The following is a 20,080-nucleotide window of genomic DNA, read 5'->3' on the forward strand; positions in this document are numbered from 1 at the left end:
GAAAATGAGTGAGGTAACTTGCTTGTTCTCCTGCGGGTATTATCTTAACCTGTTCTCTGAGGGATAACTACTAGAAGACAGCATGGTCCTTCTTTAGATACATAGACTGTGCTGTGGTGACATTATTGAAATCTAGTGTAAACAGGAGGCCTGCAAAGGAGAACATTGTGGCTATATCCCAAAATGAGATTTAAGGAGACCTGAAAGGCAAGTTACTTCTCTTAGGTGTTCTGAGGCAAGAAGGTATAACCTCCAGTCCCTACAAGGAAATCATAGTCCCCCCCACCGTGTTGTTCCCTCCTCATCTAAAGATTGACACACTTTCCAGTCACTTAGTTCTGCAGTCTATTCCTGCCACTTGAATCACTCTCCCTCTTGACAGTATCACTGTGATACAGCAAACCAATAGGAAATCTACCATGTAGCCTTACATTGTACAGCCTTAGCTGCTTTGCTAACTCCTCAGGTCTCACTCAGAGGACTCCTGGCTGCAAATTAAATTCAGGGCTCTCATTTTCCGCATTGATCTTTGGTAATTCTGCACAGAATTTAAATGTAACTAAGCATTCATGAGCAACTCAGTAGCAACAACCACTTGCATTGAAATAGCACCTTTACTTGGAGGAGAGCCACTCAACGTGCTCCACAGAAGTGTAATCCCAAAAGAATTGGTGTTGAGGTTAAGAAGGTGATATTAAGAAATTTGAAAAAGAACTTGGTCTAATGGGGTCATAGGAAGAGAGGGAAACGGAGCTATAAGATGTTTAGGGAGAGAATTTGTAGAATTAATCTCAAGGAATGGAGAGGGTGTAGACCATGAAAGGATTGCAACACTAGTATGAACTTTCTAAATTGTTAGTGGACGAGATATAGGTCAATGAGAATAGGCATGATGATTGAGCAGAACTTAACTTGGGATAGAGTAAAGGCAACTGAAGTTTTGACAAGTTGAAGTTTATGCAATCATGAAGACAGGCAATTTTTTATAAAAACAGCATTATATTTACAATGCATTGGCATCCTATTTTTGTTCATGTTTACATTATAACTAAATGCTTCACCTTCCTGAAGACTATCTCAATGCATTACATCCATTCAGAATTGAAACGTTTCACACTGCTGAGCAGCCTTCAAGTGAATAGTCCTAAGATACTTCCTCATGGTTTTCTATGACTGGGATGATGCCGAGAGCACTGAAATAGTGATCCCATAGCATTCTGTATAGCTGGATGAGTTGTGGTCACAGAGCTCTGTGTGAAAAGCATAAGCGATCATGGTGGTGCATAGACAGCATGATGTGAGAAAGTAACAGTTTTCTGTTCACACTTGCATTTGTGTTACAACCTTAATGACCACAAAAAAGACAACTTATTTTCACAAAATGCTTAACATCATTTAGGAGATTGCATATAGAAAAATGTAATGAACTCAACAGTTCTGTTGGGAACCTTGTTCATCAGTGACAGCCAGAATGCCTTTGCTATTGCCAATATTCTCCTGCTCAATCCAATGGTATTTGGCTCCTCCTGTACCAGTCATACCTTCTTTGCATGTCAATAATAATCTCCCCTCAGTACTGAAATGTGAATGACCAGCACATTCCTACATCAAAGCAACAGTAAGCATTCAGGTTAACAGAAAGAAAAGCTTGCATTATAATCACTTCGCATTACCAGTTCATTATTACTGAAGCATAGTGCAGGAAGATCCCAGAAACAGCCCTAAGATAATGACAAACTAATCTGTTTTGATGTTCTTGGTTGGGCACCAAGGGAAGACATATCCTGTTCTATATGGGAATCTATTTAATTATAGTGTACTAACTCATTCCACTAGGTTCCCCATGTGAGACTAATTAGCTAGGTTAGATCTCATGGAACACAGGGAGAGCTAGCCATTTGGATACAGAACTGGCTCAAAGGCAGAAGACAGAGGGTGGTGGTGGAGGGTAATTTTTCAGACTGGAGGCCTGTGACCAGTGGAGTGCCACAGGATCGGTGCTGGGTCCTCTATTTTTTGTCATTTACATAAATGATTTGGATGCGAGCATAAGAGGTATAGTTAGTAAGTTTGCAGATGACAGCGAAGAGGGTTACCTCAGATTACAACAGGATCTGGACCAGAAGGGCCAATGGGCTGAGAAATGGCAGATGGAGTTTAATTCAGATAAATGTGAGGTGCTGCATTTTGGGAAAGTGAATCTTAGCAGGACTTATACACTTAATGGTAAGGTCCTAGGGAGTGTTGCTGAACTTCGAGTGCAGGTTCATAGCGCCTTGAAAGTGGAGTCGCAGATAGATAGGATAGTGAAGAAGGCATTTGGTATGCTTTCATTTATTGGTCAGAGTATTGAGTACAGGAGTTGGGAGGTCATGTTGCGGCTGTACAAACATTGGTTAGGCCACTGTTAAAATATTGTGTGCAATTCTCGCCTCCTTCCTATCGGACAGATGTTGTGAAACTTGAAAGGGTTCAAAAAAGATTTACAAGGATGTTGCCAGGGTTGGAGGATTCGCACTATAGGGAGAGGCTGAACAGGCTGGGGCTGTTTTCCCTGCGGCGTCGGAGGCTGAGGGGTGATCTTATAGAGGTTTACAAAATTATGAGGGGCATGGATAGAGTAAATAAGCAAAGTCTTTCCCTGGGGTCGGGGAGTCCAGAACTAGAGAGCATAGGTTTAGGGTGAGAGGGGAAAGATATAAAAGAGACCTAAGGGGCAACTTTTTCACGCAAGGGTGGTGTGTATGGAATGAGCTGCCAGAGGAAGTGGTGGAGGCTGGTACAATTGCAACATTTAAGAGGCATTTGGATGGGTATATGAATAGGAAGGGTTTGTAGGGATATGGGCCAGGTGCTGGAAGGTGGGATTAAATTGGGTTGGGATATCTGGTCGGCATGGACGGGTTAGACCGAAGGGTCTGTTTCCATGCTGTACGTCTCTATGACTCTATGAACTTATACAATAGTACACATGCTAACAGTAATGCATGAAAGTATCAGCATTGATTGTGTTTATGTTTCAGTAACAGGGCTGAAACACCTCCACACCCAGAAGGCTGGCAGCTGCAATAATGCCCACATGAGGTCCCTTCTTAAATACCAACATATATCACCTAATGTAAATAATAACCCAGTTGCCCCTTCCCAATCCTCTCCCCAATCCTTTGTATTGATAAACATCCATCTCAATGTTGCATGCATTTCAGTTTCTATTCTGATCTTCCAGCCTGTTTTTAAGTAGTCTATTCTTCAATAGTTGCATTCATCAATCAATAGTTTCTTCTCTGACTTTGTCGTCAAATCTATACTTTGAATAAAACACCTGTCTAAGATTCGTAAATTGATGATTGACAAGGGAGGTGTTAAAAACAGATGAAGCACAATTGATTTTTTTATATATTCCACATTGGGAGATGCTCAAACATAATTAATCCCAGCAGATGGTATAGGGGCCGTTTTGACTACCCATTCAATGTTGAAGATGAATTATTAAAAAGTCACTCACAACCAAAAAGCCTCATCCCAGTAATTGAATGACTGTTTTGAGTTCAATACATTGCAGGTGAATTCAATTTCTTTAAACATTTGGAAATACGAGTTAGTGAAATCGTGACAATGTGACCATTGCTGATTGTCATAGAAAATTCACAGATGTCCGTTAGGGAAGGAAACCTATGGTCGTACCTTGTCTGGCTTACATATGACTTTGGACCTACAGAGATGTGGTTGACTCTTTACTGGCCTCTGGGCAATAAATGCTGGCCTAGCCTGTGACACTCACATTTCATACATATTTATGTAAAAATAATTAGGTTTAGTTGGATTGAACAAAAGTCTTAAGTTGCTGACAAATAATTTAATGAGCTAAGTGGACATTGCAAACTTTGGAGCCAAAAGCTGGTTGAAATAAATGCAGGATTTTAACAGGAACTTGGAACTGTTCAGTAAGGCATGACTGGAAGCCTGCATCTTCTTGGCACACATCCATGTGACGTTGCAGGACAGGTATAAGGTTCTCCATGTACATGTTACAATGAATATTTTTTGTGAAAATTATGACCTCATTGTGCCTGAGCTATAACTGTACGATTACAAAATCATGCCAACAATTTGCTACGTTATCCATCCAGCACCCTTCTAAAGTCCATCATTGCAACATCCTTTTGTTTCATGATTTCAAAGGTTTTGCATTTAACAATCCATCAGAAATGTGACTCATTTTCAATGCCTTTGCGCAACTTGAAAGTGAAGTCTTTTCTTTACTTACTGTATTTTCATATTGGTAAATATTTACCTCGATCAGTGGCCCCTTTTCTTAAAATTACTTTATAGTTACCTCAAGATTTTAAGTTGCACAAACTGTCTTTGTAGATGTTCGTGTTGATACTCTGTTTAAGATTAACCAATGATGAAAAACTAATTGTTAAATGGGTGGCTTGTTGTCTGCGATAGGGTCATTGTTAATGAAGGAGCAAAGTATCAAGATGATGGCTGTGCACCTGGAGAGCGCATAAAGAAAGGTCTCTGTTTAATGTTCTTATTGGGAGAGAATGTATTAATTTAAAATTTGGCTTGTCCCGGGTGAGTACAGTTTCGACTAAACTAAGTGTGTATTTTGTATTCAGGGAGAATTCCTGAGCTCAGATTTAGAGTGTCTATATAGGGAATCAATACGCAGGTAGGACAAGGGATTGGCAAGTTCACCAGGTCATGTGTTCTCCGGAGTTGCTGCTGGAATTCAGGCGGTTGTAGTTGGTGGTGAGATTCTGGAATTGGTTCAATAAAATCCTCACCTCCCGGGGCCGAGTCCCGCTCACTGGAATCAGACAATGGCTGTGCACCATCGATTACGGCGATTAATGGAGTTTAATTAAACAGTTGAAATAAGGTCAATTTTGACTAAAGTTATCACTTAAACAAATTAATGTTTTACAATGCAGATCCTCCGAACACTCTCTGAATTTGACGACTGTTTCCTTTGGATCTATATGCGATGTCACACCCTCCTTTACACCACACTAGCTTCAACTTGATGATCGTTATTAATAAGGAACATTTGTGACGCGGGGGGGGGGAAAGGAACCCTTTTCCACTGTGTTCAAATGGTAAATAGAAATTAAAATGGTATATAGGGGAAAAGCCGTAATTTAATTTGGGCCTGGTTTATAATACTGTTAGGTCGTGTAAATGTAATGCAGAGGAGTTGCTGGCAGCTTATGTGTTTATTATGATAACCCCATGGATATACAATTGCTGTCGGTAGCCTTGGACTCTGTTTACCGCTGAGCATGTAATTGGGGCAACTCTTGGCAATTTTAGACTTTTTTTTTTCGGGACAGTACAAATATAGCTGCTGCCTCATCACTTAAACTGTTAGGCAATTTGGAAACCTGCATTGTTTTCTTTTTCCCAACGTCTGAGTTCTGGCCGGGTTTGGAAAACCAACTAAAACGGAGTTCTCAGTCTAAGGACTGAATTTTAATCCAGCGAGCTTTCTATTTAAGAAAAACACTTGTGGAAGTTCCATCCTAACACAAACTGTGCCAAATGTAAGCTGCTCTCTCTCAAAACTCCCCTGAGGGAGAACCAGACCCAACAGAAAACGGTTTCACATTTCACGCCAAGTTAAGCCCCATAGCTGCGCTGTCATTAAGAATCCTTGTATCACTTTTGCAACGTTCACCTCTGCTCTGTTTACTTGGTGCGGAAAACGTTTGTGCATGCTCTTGTTTGCTGTTACTTGTTCTGTTTGCTAATTGTCTCGAAACCTCGTTTACCCAGTGCTTCTATAGTCATTGAACTACATTTGATTTTTGGTTATTAGATTAGATTACTGAGTGTGGAAACAGGCCCTTCGGCCCAACAAGTCCACACCGACCCGCTGATGCACAACCTACCCAGACCCATTCCCCTACATTTACCCCTTCAATTAACACTATGGGCAATTTAGCATGGCCAGTTCACCTAACCTGCACGTTTTTGGATTGTGGGAGGAAACCCACGCAGACACTGGGAGAATGTGCAAACTCCACACAGTCAGTTGCTTGAGGTGGGAATTGAACCTGAGTCTCTGGTGCTGAGGCAGCAGTGCTAACAACTGTGCCGCCCATGTAATGTGTTTTGGTGACTTTATTTTTTTTAAAATAAATTCACCACCTTTTTGTTTTCAAACCTTTCTGTAACCTCCTGCACACCTACAGGGTACTATACTCCCTCCAATTCTGATCTCTGCATTTTACTCTTTCAATTTTAAGCTCTAGAATTCCCTCTTTATTTTCCCTTTCCCTGTTCCACATCAACCTGCCTCTGACCTACTCTGCCCTAATATGTCCTTCTGTTCAGTAATAAATTTAATTGAATTTTGTAGATGATATGGGAATTTAACACCAATTTCTAATTGCCCTCTGAGCAGTTAAGAGTGGTACACGTGGCTGTGGCTTTCAATTCACATGTAGGTCAGACCAGGTAACAATGGCTCATTTCCTTCATTAAAGAATACTAGTGAACCAGATGGGCCTTTGAATGATCAAGGCTGTACAATCACTACTATGTCAACTTTGTAATTCAAGAACTTTATTGAATTCAAATTAGACCATTTGGCTTGGTAGGATTTGAATCTATGTGCACAGCTTTAGCTAGGGATTCTGTTAAGCTAGTGCCACCATATTCCCCCCTCCCCCCTCTCAAAGTCCAATTGTTAAAGGGATTATTGAAACAGAGTTTCAACTTTTTTTAAATTCACTTTGTGGGACATGGATGTTGCTGGCTGGCCTGTCTCTAGCTGCCTTTTGAACCACTGCTGCAGTCCACCTGTTGTGGGTAGACCCACAATGCCATTAGGGAGGGAATGACAGGATTTTGACCCAGTGACAGTGAAGGAATGCCGATCTATTTCCTAGTCAGCGTTGTCAGTGGCATGGAGGGATACTTGTAGGTGGTGTTCCCAGGTATCTGCTGTCCTTGTCCTTCTGGATGGAAGTGGTTGTTGGTTTGGAAGGTGCTGTCTGAGGATCTTTTGAGTTTCTGCAGTGCATCTTGTAGATGGTACACACTGCTGCTACTGAGCGTCGGTGGTGGAGGGAGTGAATGTTTGTGCATGTGGTACTAGTCAAGAGGGCTTTCTCCTGGATGGTGTCAAGCTTCTGGAGTAGTGTTGGAGCTGCACCTATCTAGGCAAGCAGGGAGTATTCTATCACACTCCTAACTTCTGCCTTGTAGATGGCAAACAGGCTATGGGGAATCAAGAAGTGAGTTTCTTGCTGCAGTATTCCTAACCTCTGACCTGCTGTTACAGCCAGTTCCTTTTTTTTTTCAAAACTCTATTTTTGAATCTGTGAAGAAGGATTTTTTAAAAAGTCTCTTCACTTGATCCCATTTTGGACTGAACCTATTGAGAGATTTCTTTCCTGCTGAGAAGATAATTAGATTCCCTTTTACTTCTGATCTTAAAGCTTCCAATGGCATTCAACATCCCAAAGATTCAAACAGGGAATGGTTCAGTACTCAGTAAATTCATGCTGAGCAGTCATGTTGTCAGACAGACTTGGCTCACGGACTTCCTCTTTAAAGAATAAGTACCTCCTTCTACAAGTCTGAGTAATTCAGTGTTCTGATCCATGGTTAAGGCTGGCTTGTATTCAAAATCATGGAATCTTTTGGTTTATTCACTAAGTCCCTGGATCTCTTGCTGTTTCTTAATTAGATTAAAATTTGGTGGCCTGGTCCAGGATTGAAATGCTGTATGTAAACAAGATAAATTGCCCTGCCTCCATACACTCTTTCCTATTCTAGTCCTTGAGGTATTGAATAAAGATTCAGCTGGCTTCCTTTCATGTGACCCTTGTGGTCACTGAGAGTCACTTTTTTTTCAAATGTTTTTAATGTAAAAATCAACAGAAGGATGTGCCAAATTCTCATTTGTTTGGAAATGCCTGTGGTGGAAAAGCAACTCTTCCATTGCCACAGATAATGGGTCAAAGTTTAAATGTCTGATGTGCTTTTCCAAAAATTATCCCAAACTAAGTGAATTAACTTTGTTTGAAGACACTACGCAGTGCTTAAATATGGCTCAACACTCGATTGACCCAATTTAAGGGAGTAAGGAAGGAGAAATGTTGGAATGTGATTGTAAACACCAGTTGATTGGCACACCCTCTGTGCCACTGTGGAGCAATAACTGGATCGTTTGTAAAACTTTGACCCATATGTGTCATTTACCTACTTGTTGGAATCTGAACTCATGAAAACTGGTCAGAATCTACAGAGAGTGAGAAAAGGCTTAGAGTGGACCCGAAGCTCTAAACTTATAAGATTAACTGAAAAGTGAGTACCTTCTTTATCTTTTGATTCTGCTCTTTCTCATTTTGAACTATTTATGTATTTTGCTCCATTTGAATTGAATGTTGTAGATTTATAAATCTTTCCTTTTGCTTTTAAATTTCAATCACTTCCCATATAGCATTGAGATTTTTCTGCTTCCCCCACGATGGGATGTGGGGGTGCACTGGGAATGCCAGTGTTTGTTTCCCATCCCTAATTGCTGTGAACCGAGTAACCTCCTGAACTGCCCTCTGAAACAGTCAACCACATAGCTGTGGATCTAGTTACACGGAGGGCAGACTGACTAAAGACATATTCCCTTAACTCGAGGGCATTAGTGAGCTACATGAGGTTTTTGTCCTCTGTGTCTAAAAATACAAAATTGAAAACTAATTGAATTGATTTTAAACCATGTTCTTGTAGCCTTAGTCTGCACCTTTATGAATTTCCAGTCTAGTGAGATTATTACTGAGCTAATATTTATTTTGCTTGTCCACATATGAAATAGTTCCATGAAACCATTTTCCTTAAAACAAAGTATTAAAACTTGTCACTTTATACAAATTTTGGAGTTTCCCAGACTCTGTGGATCATGGTGCCCAATGGGTTGCAAACTTTAAGGCAGCATTGGCTGCTGCAGAGCTGGAATACTGGTCAGCAGCAAGGCCCCTTGTGTCTTTGCTTTTCTGTTACATCCTCACATTTTTAATGGTCCCACAGTTTTCTCAATTTTCAGTCCTGGTAGATGGTTACAGTGACAAAGGTTGGGAGGCAGTGCTTTAGAGTGAAGTATGTATCTTGCTTACAAACTACATTTATTGCTTTGTTAATATGTCGTCCCAAGATGCAAGCTTTCCCCAAATTTATAATGAATCAGAAGTAGATTCTGTTGACCTAAAGACTGGATGGGTATTGGGAGTGTTTTTTAATCCCAGTGTGGATGTCTATTTAAACTACAACATGCATTTACATATTGTCTACTTAAAATGTCCCAAGGAAGCTGAAAAGAGTCATCGTGAAACAGTTTTGATCAACCAACATAGGGAGATATTGGGGAAGATGAGCAAATATTTAGCCAAAGAAGTTTTATTTTGAAGGGAAGTTTTGAAGGTAGAGACAAAGGCTTAAGGAGGGAATTCCAAAGCTTGGTTCATTGCCAACTGAAAGCATTGCTACCAATGGTACACCAATAAACTTAATGTCTAAAAGAAGAGTACGCATATGAGACTCATGGAGCTGGAGAAGGTTAGAGATAGGAAGTAGTGAGACCATGGAGGGATTTCAAAAATGAAAATTTTAAAAATCAAAAATGCTGATTTGACCAGAAGACAATGTAAGTCAGGCAGCACAATGGATGCAGACTTGGTGCACATTAGAAAGGAAACATTGAGATTTGGCATTTCCTGAAGCTTGAGGATGGCCAAGGGTTAAATAGAAAGACCAATTCTAGAAGTAGCAAGAGCATGGGTGAAGGTTTTAGCTGAATTGGAATGAGACTCCCAAAAAGGTGGAGTTGGGCAGTTTTAGTCAAGATAAAACTGTGCTTAGAAACTTGGCTTTTGAAAGCCCTTATGGGGATCAAAATGGTGTTTCCCAAACCTGTAGAAATTTTCTGCAGTTCATATATTGCAAGCTGTCAGATATTTGAGCAGGAGGGCCTGGAATGGTGGTGGTGAGGTGAAATATTTTATGGTCAGTACCTGGTGAGGAAACATGTGTCCCTGGGGCGCTACTTGTAGGAGAAGACCAAGGATAGATCCTTTATGGACATGAGATTAGGGCACAGCAACGGACAAGGGGATTCACCATCCTAAAAGACAGAAGCAAGCATGGGCCACACCATCCAATGATGCTGGGAAACGTAAAAGGTTGCTGTTCAATCCTGTCCAAGACTACATCTGAATCGAGGTACAACAAAGAGGCTGTTGCTTTTTCTGTTGTGGTTCTGTTCGCCGAGCTGGGAGTTTTTGTTACAAATGTTTCGTCCCCTTTCTAGGTGATATCCTCAGTGCTTGGGAGCCTCCTGTGAAGCGCATCTGTGATGTTTCCTCCGACATTTATAGTGGCAGAGATAAGACACTATAAATGCCGGAGGAAACATCATAGAAGCGCTTCACAGGAGGCTCCCAAGCACTGAGGATGGCACTAGAAAGTGCTCAAAACGTTTGCAACAAAAACTCCCAGCTCGGCGAACAGAACCACAACAACGAGCACCCGAGCTACAAACCTTCTCCCAAACTATGTTACTTTTTCTTTCTTTTTCTTTTAGAACCATCAAGGATCTCCTCTGTGAACTCACTGACTGCTTTGGTCCAGTGACAGAAACCTGATTATTGGGATTTGATCATGAAGGGGATGGTGAAAATAACATCCTTTAAAGAATCCAGGAAATTGGGTGGTGGCGGGGGAGGAATAGTTGTTTTCCAAGGTTAAATGGCGACCTGGTGGTTTTGAGGTGGTAATATTAAGGTTTTGGATATTTCTCTGAATGGTAACACTCCTTCTACAACAATGCATTAACTTTCTGCACGTGTATTAGTGTTCAAAACTGACTGGGACAAGGTGATAGTTGAGTTCAAAAATTTGCTCTTCACAACTTGAACCCACGTAAACATTCACTAATCCAATCTTTTAATCTTATTTTTAAAAATTGGCAGGTTAGACTTTTGTGAAAGCTGAAAATGGAATATGCAAAGAAATCTCTCAGCTTCTTCTCTCCCAGTTCAATCTCCAGGTAAGGTCATCACTAATGTTATTCTTTAAGCATTGCTTTTTTTCCCTGTCTCTTTGGATCACAAATGGCTTGTGGGGAATATTTGTGGAACTACCAAGCCACTTGGGGAAAATGATATGTTATTTAATTATTTGTTCAAGAGGTTGTATTACTGACCCTCCAGGATGGTGCCTGCATAAACTGTGAAATACTTCCAATGTTCTTGCTGAACAAGATACCAGTCATGTTACAGTATCCTGTGTGTCTGCTGACAGTGAGTATAATTTGCAACATTAAGCCATTCCAATATTCCCACAGTGTAGGGAGGTGTTATGTTTCACTGTGGTAGTGCATTGGAAATCAAGCTCCACTGTCTGTGGAGTGATTGCAAATGTAAAGATTTTATAAAAATTCAATATTTCTATTAACACTATGATTTTTCAGACTCTGGTTGACAGGATAGTCAACATTTCCATTATAATAAATAGTCTTTCTTGTTAATAAGTACATATCGTAGTTTCAAGTAAATAATTCATTGTTTAACTGTTAGTTACAACCCCCCACAAACAGTTTCTGTTCACAGGATCTGCTGAGATGGTTCTAGTGCTGAACAGAACACTATTTCTTAGTCTTCCTTTTCCAGATGCTTTCACTCATTTGCAGGAGGAGCAGGGTGGCTAATTCACACTTCTCAAAGTCTCTGGCTTATTAATGAATAAGTCCTAGCTTACAGCAATGACTGAAGGGAGGAGAAAACTGGTTTTCTTCACACAATGGGTTTTGCTGCAGAGTAGACAAGTTGCTGAGCTGGTGAAGATCTGATAGTTGCAAGCTATTCAGATCCCTGTTAACTGATCACTAGTCCAGATTGATCAGTTCATTATTGCCAGCTGAATCTCCACTTGTCCATATTTTTGGTTCCAAGTTTGGCTGCACCTTCTCCTCCCGCTTGAACCAGTAGCTGTGTAAACAGTGCTCACAATGAGTTTCTGGTTACTTGCTTTCAAAACCTTGCAATAATCCTTCAGCAGTACTTGGTATTTCAAACTATTTTCTCACTTCACTGCACAATCAAAAATGCAAAATGAAAAGACCCTCTTTGCAGAGGAAATGTCACAAATGTGCATATATATGACACCTAGATTAATTCTGTCCTCTATGTTGACTTTTTCCAACAAACCCTGACGTGTTTAAATGGTAAATTCTTACCTGGCATTTAGGTAAAATACGATTTCCTTTCTTGATTAGGTTGTCAGTGACTTTATTGTATTCTCGCAAGAAATTGAACAGTTTGGTTTGTTGAGCAGTGCTTTGGAGTTTTGTGCTTATCCTCCCAGATTACTATCTGTAATAACCACTAAACGATTGCAGCCATTCTCTATATAATTATTGTATGAATATTCTTGAATGTGTTACATCATAAACAATGATAATTTCAAGAAGCTGGTATCACATCGATGATCTCCCATACCCAATAGCACATGAAACCCTATGGCATTCTCCCTCATTGCTTTCTTTCCATGTTAGACACACAATATTTAAATTTGTGCTTTTCCACAGTTAAGTCTAAATAACAGGTTTGACTCTTGCCTAGATTTTTTTTGTAGAAACAAGAATCATCTTTTAAGTTGGCACCGTAGTTACACTTTTTCCTCTCAGCACCAGGGACCTGAGTTCAATTCCAGTCTTGGGTGGCTGTGTGGAGTTTGTACATTCTCAGTGGCTACATGGATGCCCCAGTTTCTTCCAACAGTCCAAAAATGTGCTGGTGGGGTTAATTGGCCATGCTAAATTGCCCTGTAGTGTTCAGTGATGTGTGGGCAAGGTGAGTTAACTATGGGCATAAGGTGGGATGCGCTTCAGAGGGTTGATGCAGACTTGATGTGTCAAATGGCCTCTTACTTCGCTGTAGGGATTCTGTTTGAGTCATTTGACCACCTTCTAAATGATACTTCAACAGCTGACAAAGTGCTGATTGGTGCTCGTTCCTTCAATTTGAATGGTGTACCTTGAATGGGCCTACCAGAAAGATTTTTTTTTCAAAGAAGTGATGTCAAGGTCTGTCCCTCGGACCATACCAGAAATGGACAGGGAAGCAAGACTTCCTAACACAAACTTTAAACTGCTATTGCTCTGAAAACAAACCATTTCATTACTGTCAAGATTTGTACATAATTAAGCACAACATGGCGCTGTTGCTTATTCCTTGGTAGTTAATCCAGGAGAATCTTCCTTTTATGATAGGAATATTAATAAATAGGTTGTAAAGACATCTGCTTTTTTTTCTTCAAATAGGTGTGTTTCAGCTAGTGCATCAGCAACATCACAACTATTAAACGGTACTCCACAGCAAAGACCATTTCGAGTGTGCAACTGGGATCGGAGCCTCAAGAAGGGCATCATGGCGACAGGTCTTAGGGATTTAATGGACAAGGTGAACGTTAGTTTGTTAATCCACTTTTGTGACACTTTTTTGGTGTGGGCTGGCAATATTCATTGACACACCAATTGCCAAGCAAGTCCCAATTCTTCAGCTCACATTTTCATTTCTGATCCATACCCCAACAATGCAAAGTGGATGCAATTTACTTTTACTTATACCAACTTCTTAGCTGGGTGTGTGTGCCATTGAAAGCTAGTCTTGTCCTTTTGTGCTTCACCCCCCCCCCCCCCCCAAAAAAAAGTCTGGAAGTATATTGGTTTAAAAAACATCCATATAAATGGACCCTGAGTTGCCACACAGCTGTGGTGAAAGTGTTCCTGTACTTGTTTAAAATGAACGATTCTGGGATCTTGATTTGTAACAATAAATGGTGTTTAATTCTGAGGTAGTAATGTTCTTAGATACTGTAGCCAGATGTGATATTGGACAGTGGTAGGAGGGCTCATCAAACCTTTATCCTAGATGGGATTAAACTGGTTGTGGAATAATCCCATGTATCCTTTACTCCATTCTTGATTTATCTGTGGATAGGGACTTTGAAGGTGGTAGGTGAAGTCTAATTCCTCTGCAGTTGTGTTGAAGCATGATGGTTTAGTTAACTTCCAGTTAAGTTTTGACTGTTCTCCTTTCCTAACTCCCTGTCCCAAAACAGAATGTTGATGGTGGGAAACACCATGGTATTGTTAAAGTTCTGATTGTCATAAGCCCCGTTCTTAACATGTTATCTGATGTGCTAACCATTATCTGCTGACTGCAGTCCAGATGTTGTCTAAGTTCTGCCCTAGACTGGGATTGAATGGAGCTAAAGAAGTGTTCAATCACTGACTGTTGCACTTGTTCTTAATCTTTGAGGAATTGAAGGTTCTTAAAATAATTCAGAATATTTGGTCCCCGAGGAACTTTTATGATTGCAAGTGTACGATTCTGCCAACCATCTTCTGACTGTTTGACTCTAGCTACTTAAATATTTTCTATCGCTGTAATGCTACTTGATGGAGTATTTGGTTGAAAATCACAGTAATGTCCAATAGTTGCATTAATCTCTCTTGCATTTTCCAATCATGAAAATAAGTGTAATGAAGTGGCTGTGGCCAAACCTGCTTCTTGTGATTGATTTGTACTGTTGCATTGAGAAGTTTGAGGTGGACACTGTCCAGATTTAAATGTGTCTTGCTTTTTGCAATTAGGCTGACCTGGACATTTTCCAGGAGAATCCACTGCAAATGCAGAACAGGCCATAAGATATGGTGACAACCACTTGAGATTTTCTTTTTCCACACAGTAAGCTGTTAGGATCTGGAATAAAGTACCTGGTAGGTTTAGTTGAGGGAGTTGAATGAGAAACTGAAAAAGAACCTGTAGGGCTGTGGGAATGGCAAAAGGGAAGGCACTCTACCTTTCAGAAATTCAACCCAATTTCCTATCTGTGCTTTAACTACTGTGTTAACTTTCTAGAACCAGAATAGAAGTGATCCTCACTTAAATGAATTGCATCTTGGCTCACAAAGCAAATCTTAGCAGGACTTATACACTTAATGGTAAGGTCCTAGGGAGTGTTGCTGAACAAAGAGACCTTGGAGTGCAGGTTCATAGCTCCTTGAAAGTGGAGTCGCAGGTAGGTGGGATAGTGAAGGTGTTTGGTATGCTTTCTTTTATTGGTCAGAGTATCGAGTACAGGAGTTGGGAGGTCATGTTGCAGCTGTACAGGACATTGGTTAGGCCACTGTTGGGATATTGCATGCAATTCTGGTCTCCTTCCTATTGGAAAGATGTTGTGAAACTTGAAAGGGTTCAGAAAAGATTTACAAGGATGTTGCCAGAGTTGGAGGATCTGAGCTACAGGGAGAGGCTGAACAGGCTGGGGCTGTTTTCCCTGAAGTGTCGGCGGCTGACTGGTGACCTTTTATAGACGTTTTCAAAATTGAGGGGCATGGATAGGATAAATAGACAAGTCTTTTCCCTGGGGTCGGGGAGTCCAGAACTAGAGGGCATAGGTTTAGGGTGAGAGAGGAAAGATATGAGACCTAAGGGGCAACCTTTTCATGCAGAGGGTGATGCATGTATGGAATGAGCTGCCAGAGGATGTGTTGGAGGCTGATTCAATTTCAACATTTAAGAGGCATTTGGATGGGTATATGAATAGGAAGGGTTTGGAGGGGTATGGGCCGGGTGCTGGCAGGTGGGACTAGATTGGGTTAGGATATCTGATTGGCATGGACGGATTGGACTGAAGGGTCTGTTTCCATGCTGTACATCTCTGACTCTCAGTGAAGCAAATTGGTGCCCATAGAATTTGACTGGAAGCCAAGTAACACAACCCGAATGTGGAATACAACTACACTGCGGATCTGTTGCAAATGTAACTAGTGATGCACAGTCAATTTTTGCGTGGTTTCTTTTGAATATTGATGTAAAAGTTTGTTTGCTAATGATTCCCAAAACTCTGGGTGAACTTTGCACAATGACAGTTACCTTTGATCTAAAAGGCAATTGTTTTATCAGAATTTATGAAGTACAACTATATCAAATTACAGTAAACCAACTGGGATTATTAGTCCTTAAGATGGTCATCTTTTTTGGGAGGGTGCCAGAGAAGATTCCTTGTCACAGCCAGCCTTTTGGTCTCTGAATATCAGTTTGATGGTTTCACCTTTCGAAACAAAAGCTAATTAATCTTGTGTGCAGTAACATTTTTATTATTACTTAATGTAATGTTAGGTTTCTTTAAATTGGGAAACAATTCGTGACCAAGTGTCTTTGCCATCTTTCCTGTTGTTGTCACTGCTATCTAAAACAATCTTTCTCCTGTGTTACAGGTTCAAGATTCGTTACATACAACATCTAGCGCCTCACTGCTACTGGAAGAAGATGGGACATGCATTGAAACGGAAGAGTTCTTTCAGACTGTACTTGATAATACACTCTTGATGGTGCTTGAGAAAGGACAGAAATGGACACCATCAGAGGTGAGGACCGTATTGTGTTTACTTGGTGGAACACATTTGCATTCTCCAATCTTGTATGTCTTTACCTCAAATGCTCCTCCAACCTGTTACTGATTCAGTCTTCCACAAAGCACAGCTCCAGTCTCCACTAGTCTAGCAGTTTAATGTCCTTCCATGTTTTGTCATGGTTGGAACGGGAGAATATGGTTGGATAGACTACTGTTTTCAAATACATACGGTACCAGTCCATGAGGGAACAATTACAATTTGATAATCTTGTAATAATCCTGGAGTTTCCTTTTCATAAACCTGCTGAGAATTGCAATTTGTTTTAAAACAGAACAGTGGCTTTCACCTTGGATTCACTGATAAATTACGCCGAAGAAAAGATGTTGCCAGAATAACCTTTGACCTCTACAAAGAAAATCCTCAGGATTTTATTGGTTGCCTAAGTGTGAAAGCAACACTGTATGGTTCGTATTCCCTATCATATGATGTCCAGTGTGTGGGAGCAAAGAAAATAATGAGGTAAGAAAAAGGAATTCCAAATTCAATCACTTGGTGAATGATTCTTGTCTCCTTTTTTTTTGTCAACTTTTTTTTTCCTGAGGGCAACAAATTATCTTCTGTCTTTGCTTCCTTCACTTTTTCTTTAAATGATTTTTTTTCTAAATGCCACTTCCATCACTTGGTATATAGTTCTCCCTTAATGAAATCTCCATATATTGGGTAACTTAAGCTTAATCACCAAGTTATTGTCTGATGCTTCTCTATCATAATTGCTTTACTCTTATATAATCTGAGACCTAGACACAACTGATGAAAATTTAAATGATGACACAGCGGTTGAGATGAATGGCTACTTTCTTTGCTGTACACTTTGTTGTGACTGCAAAGTTGCAACTTCTGTTATAATACTACCTGCTAGTTTCCAATTCCCTGCCATCTCTCAAATTTGGGGAGATTTTCTTCACTCTAATCAGAAGCAAGAACTTCTTTTAGTTTCTACCTCACTCTACGTAATGTTTTTTTCACACTGAAAAAGTAGCTTTCTGTTTAACTAGGTGACCTCTTATTGGTCAGAATATTGAGTACAGGAGTTGGGAGGTCATGTTGCAGCTGTACAGGATGTTGGTTAGGCCACCATTGGAATATTGCTTGCAATTCTGGTCTGCTTCTTATTGGAAAGATGTTGTGAAACTTGAAAGGGTTCAGAAAAGATTTACAAGGATGTTGCCAGGGTTGGAGGATTTGAGCTATAGGGAGAGGCTGAACAGGCTGGGGCTGTTTTCCCTGGAGTGTTGGAGGCTGAGGGGTGACCTTGTTATAGAGGTTTATAAACATGAGGGGTGTGGATAGGGTAAATAGACAAGGTCTTTTCCCTGGGGTGGTGGAGACCAGAACTAGAGGCTTAGGTTTAGGGTGAAGGGAAAGATATAAAAGAGACCTAAAGGGCAACTTTCTTCATGCAGAGGGTGGTACGTGTGTAGAATGAACTGCTAGAGGAAGTGGTGGAGGATGGTACAATTGCAACATTTGGATGGGTGTATGAATAGGAAGGGTTTGGAGGGAAATGTGCTGGCAGGTGAGACCAGATTGGGTTGGGATATCTGGTCGGCATGGACGGGTTGGCTGAAGGGTCTGTTTCTGTGCTGTACATGATTCTATGACGTTAAATGGAGACTTGGTTCCCAGAGTAATCCTTGCACTACTTCTGAATTTTATATAGTGCTGTCTACTTTCTAATGCCTCATTAATGTTTTTACTCCTGTTTAGGGAAGCCTTGCGTTTGACAATGTTCACAATGCAAGCTACAGGCCATGTGCTACTTGGAACTTCATATTATATGCAGCATCTACTGGATGAGGATGAAACACAGGCAGCAGTCAAACCTCTCTGTGCACTTGAATGAACTGTTTGCCATACCTACTTATTTTTCCTTACAAATGAACTTTTAACCACAGCTTATGTTTGCTACATGTCTGTAGCAACAGCATGAAGTTGTCCTGAAAGTTTGTCATTGCAATGTGTTTATGGTCAATTTGTGCATGAGTAGATAATAACATCTGGGTTGATATGGTATAAAAGTGAAAAATGCTGTAAATTACTTGCATCTGCTACTTTCAGGGTATTTTACTCTAATGAACTTGAATGTAACTGCGTTATTGCAGCAAACCTGAACAAGAGACTATACTCATGCAGGATAATACTGTAGTGGTTGGAGGACAACTCGAGTGTTGTGGAATAATTAATTGCAATACTGTAGGCTGCAATGTTCACCAAACAAAGTTACCACTTGTTTTCTGCAAGATATAGATACACCACCTAATGAGTGGGCTATTAATCACCTTCAGGGGCTAATTTTATTGTTATACCCTCTGTAAGCAGTGACATTTTAAAGTGCCCACTCCTTCTACAATGCCTACATCTATAGTAAAAGTAAACTTGTGTTGTTTAGCACGATAAATCATCTTGAGGATGGTCCAGCAAAACAGCACATCAGTAAAGCCTGCAGACCGTATTAATTTTGTTTGTTCTTCCCTGTCCCCACCTTTTTTTTTAAACCTGCAATGGCAATGATTCAGCTACACTCTAAAATGAGAATGGCTAAATGACTATTTATGACTAAATTACTTAATTTATTCTTGACTGCAAAGTGGAGATATCACCAATTGACAGACTACAAGAGTTATCCAAACTATTTTCCCCATAAGTCCTTTTGAGGTTTATATTATAGAGATAACTGAAAACTAAATATAAACTGGCTACATCAGGGACCTGTCTCCCTTTTTGTTTTGAGGAAGTAATGCAATAAACATAAATAACTAGAAAGATTTGATTTTGGTGAAATGTGGCTGATCACTTTTTTTTAAGAGATTGCATGCATATTTGTTACTTTAGCACTAAAGCATATGTATAAAATTGGCATAGTTGAAATGAAAATGCTTGTAATTGCAGAATATCATTAAACCAAATCTCGACTGTATTGTGACTTGCTGAAAATAACTCTTTACGACTGGTATCCTGAGTATTTTGTGTTTTCATCTGCAGCTTGATTCTAATCCACTTGGTGTCCAAGGTTTGAGTTTTCCATTGTAGCATAATTTCTGGTTTTGGGAAACTGACAGCAGTCAAAGTAATCTACTTGGTGTCATATTAATGTATCTGGAAATACACTGCTCAACACCAACATGCTGTGCTAGGATGTGCAGAAAATAAACATCCAATTTCAGTAGGAAATCCTAAAATAGAGCATGTGATATTTTTCAATCCTTTATTTCATTTGAATCTGGACTTGAGTTGTTTATGACTCTGAATTAGTTGATGTGAAATTTAGTAATGAACTCCCAAATGGAAATATTTAAATCTTGCATTATTTCTAGCATTAATACCAAGTTCCAAGTATAGGTAAAAAATTCAACTTCTAGTTGTAAGCATTGCATTGTGTTTAAAGGTTTAACCATTTATTTCAAATGGAGAACCCACACAATCATACGAATCCCATTTAGTGTTTCACTGAGCAGACACATGGGTTTCCAAATATTGAACGATGCCTTGGTTACCACTCCTCCTGTGGTGCTCCAGGTGCTGTGGCTTTGTTTCTCTCATGGAAGGGAACTGGTCAAGATCATGTCAATTAAGTTTGCTCCTCCTTCCTTA

The 20,080-nt window shown here is 40.1% G+C and overlaps 1 protein-coding gene across 1 annotated transcript; it reads left to right on the forward strand.

The window, feature by feature from the left end:
- Positions 1 to 7,903: 7,903 nt before the first annotated feature.
- On the forward strand, positions 7,904 to 19,271 carry cidec (cell death inducing DFFA like effector c). Its single transcript, XM_060835114.1, has 6 exons — positions 7,904 to 8,322; positions 10,977 to 11,053; positions 13,328 to 13,466; positions 16,292 to 16,441; positions 16,761 to 16,948; positions 18,197 to 19,271. Exons 2-6 carry the CDS (start codon positions 11,001 to 11,003, stop codon positions 18,330 to 18,332), a joined length of 666 nt encoding a protein of 221 aa, XP_060691097.1. The 5' UTR covers positions 7,904 to 8,322; positions 10,977 to 11,000; the 3' UTR covers positions 18,333 to 19,271.
- Positions 19,272 to 20,080: the final 809 nt, after the last annotated feature.

The sequence above is a fragment of the Hemiscyllium ocellatum genome, chromosome 14 (genome assembly GCF_020745735.1).
Source record: "Hemiscyllium ocellatum isolate sHemOce1 chromosome 14, sHemOce1.pat.X.cur, whole genome shotgun sequence".
In the NCBI taxonomy this organism is placed as follows: Eukaryota; Metazoa; Chordata; class Chondrichthyes; order Orectolobiformes; family Hemiscylliidae; genus Hemiscyllium; species Hemiscyllium ocellatum.

Coding starts and splice junctions, on each gene's coding strand:
- cidec (XM_060835114.1), top strand. CDS start 11,001: ATGGAATATGCAAAGAAATCTCTCAGCTTCTTCTCTCCCAGTTCAATC. Junction 11,054..13,327: donor TCTCCCAGTTCAATCTCCAG/GTAAGGTCATCA, acceptor TTCTTCAAATAG/GTGTGTTTCAGCTAGTGCAT. Junction 13,467..16,291: donor TTAGGGATTTAATGGACAAG/GTGAACGTTAGT, acceptor CCTGTGTTACAG/GTTCAAGATTCGTTACATAC.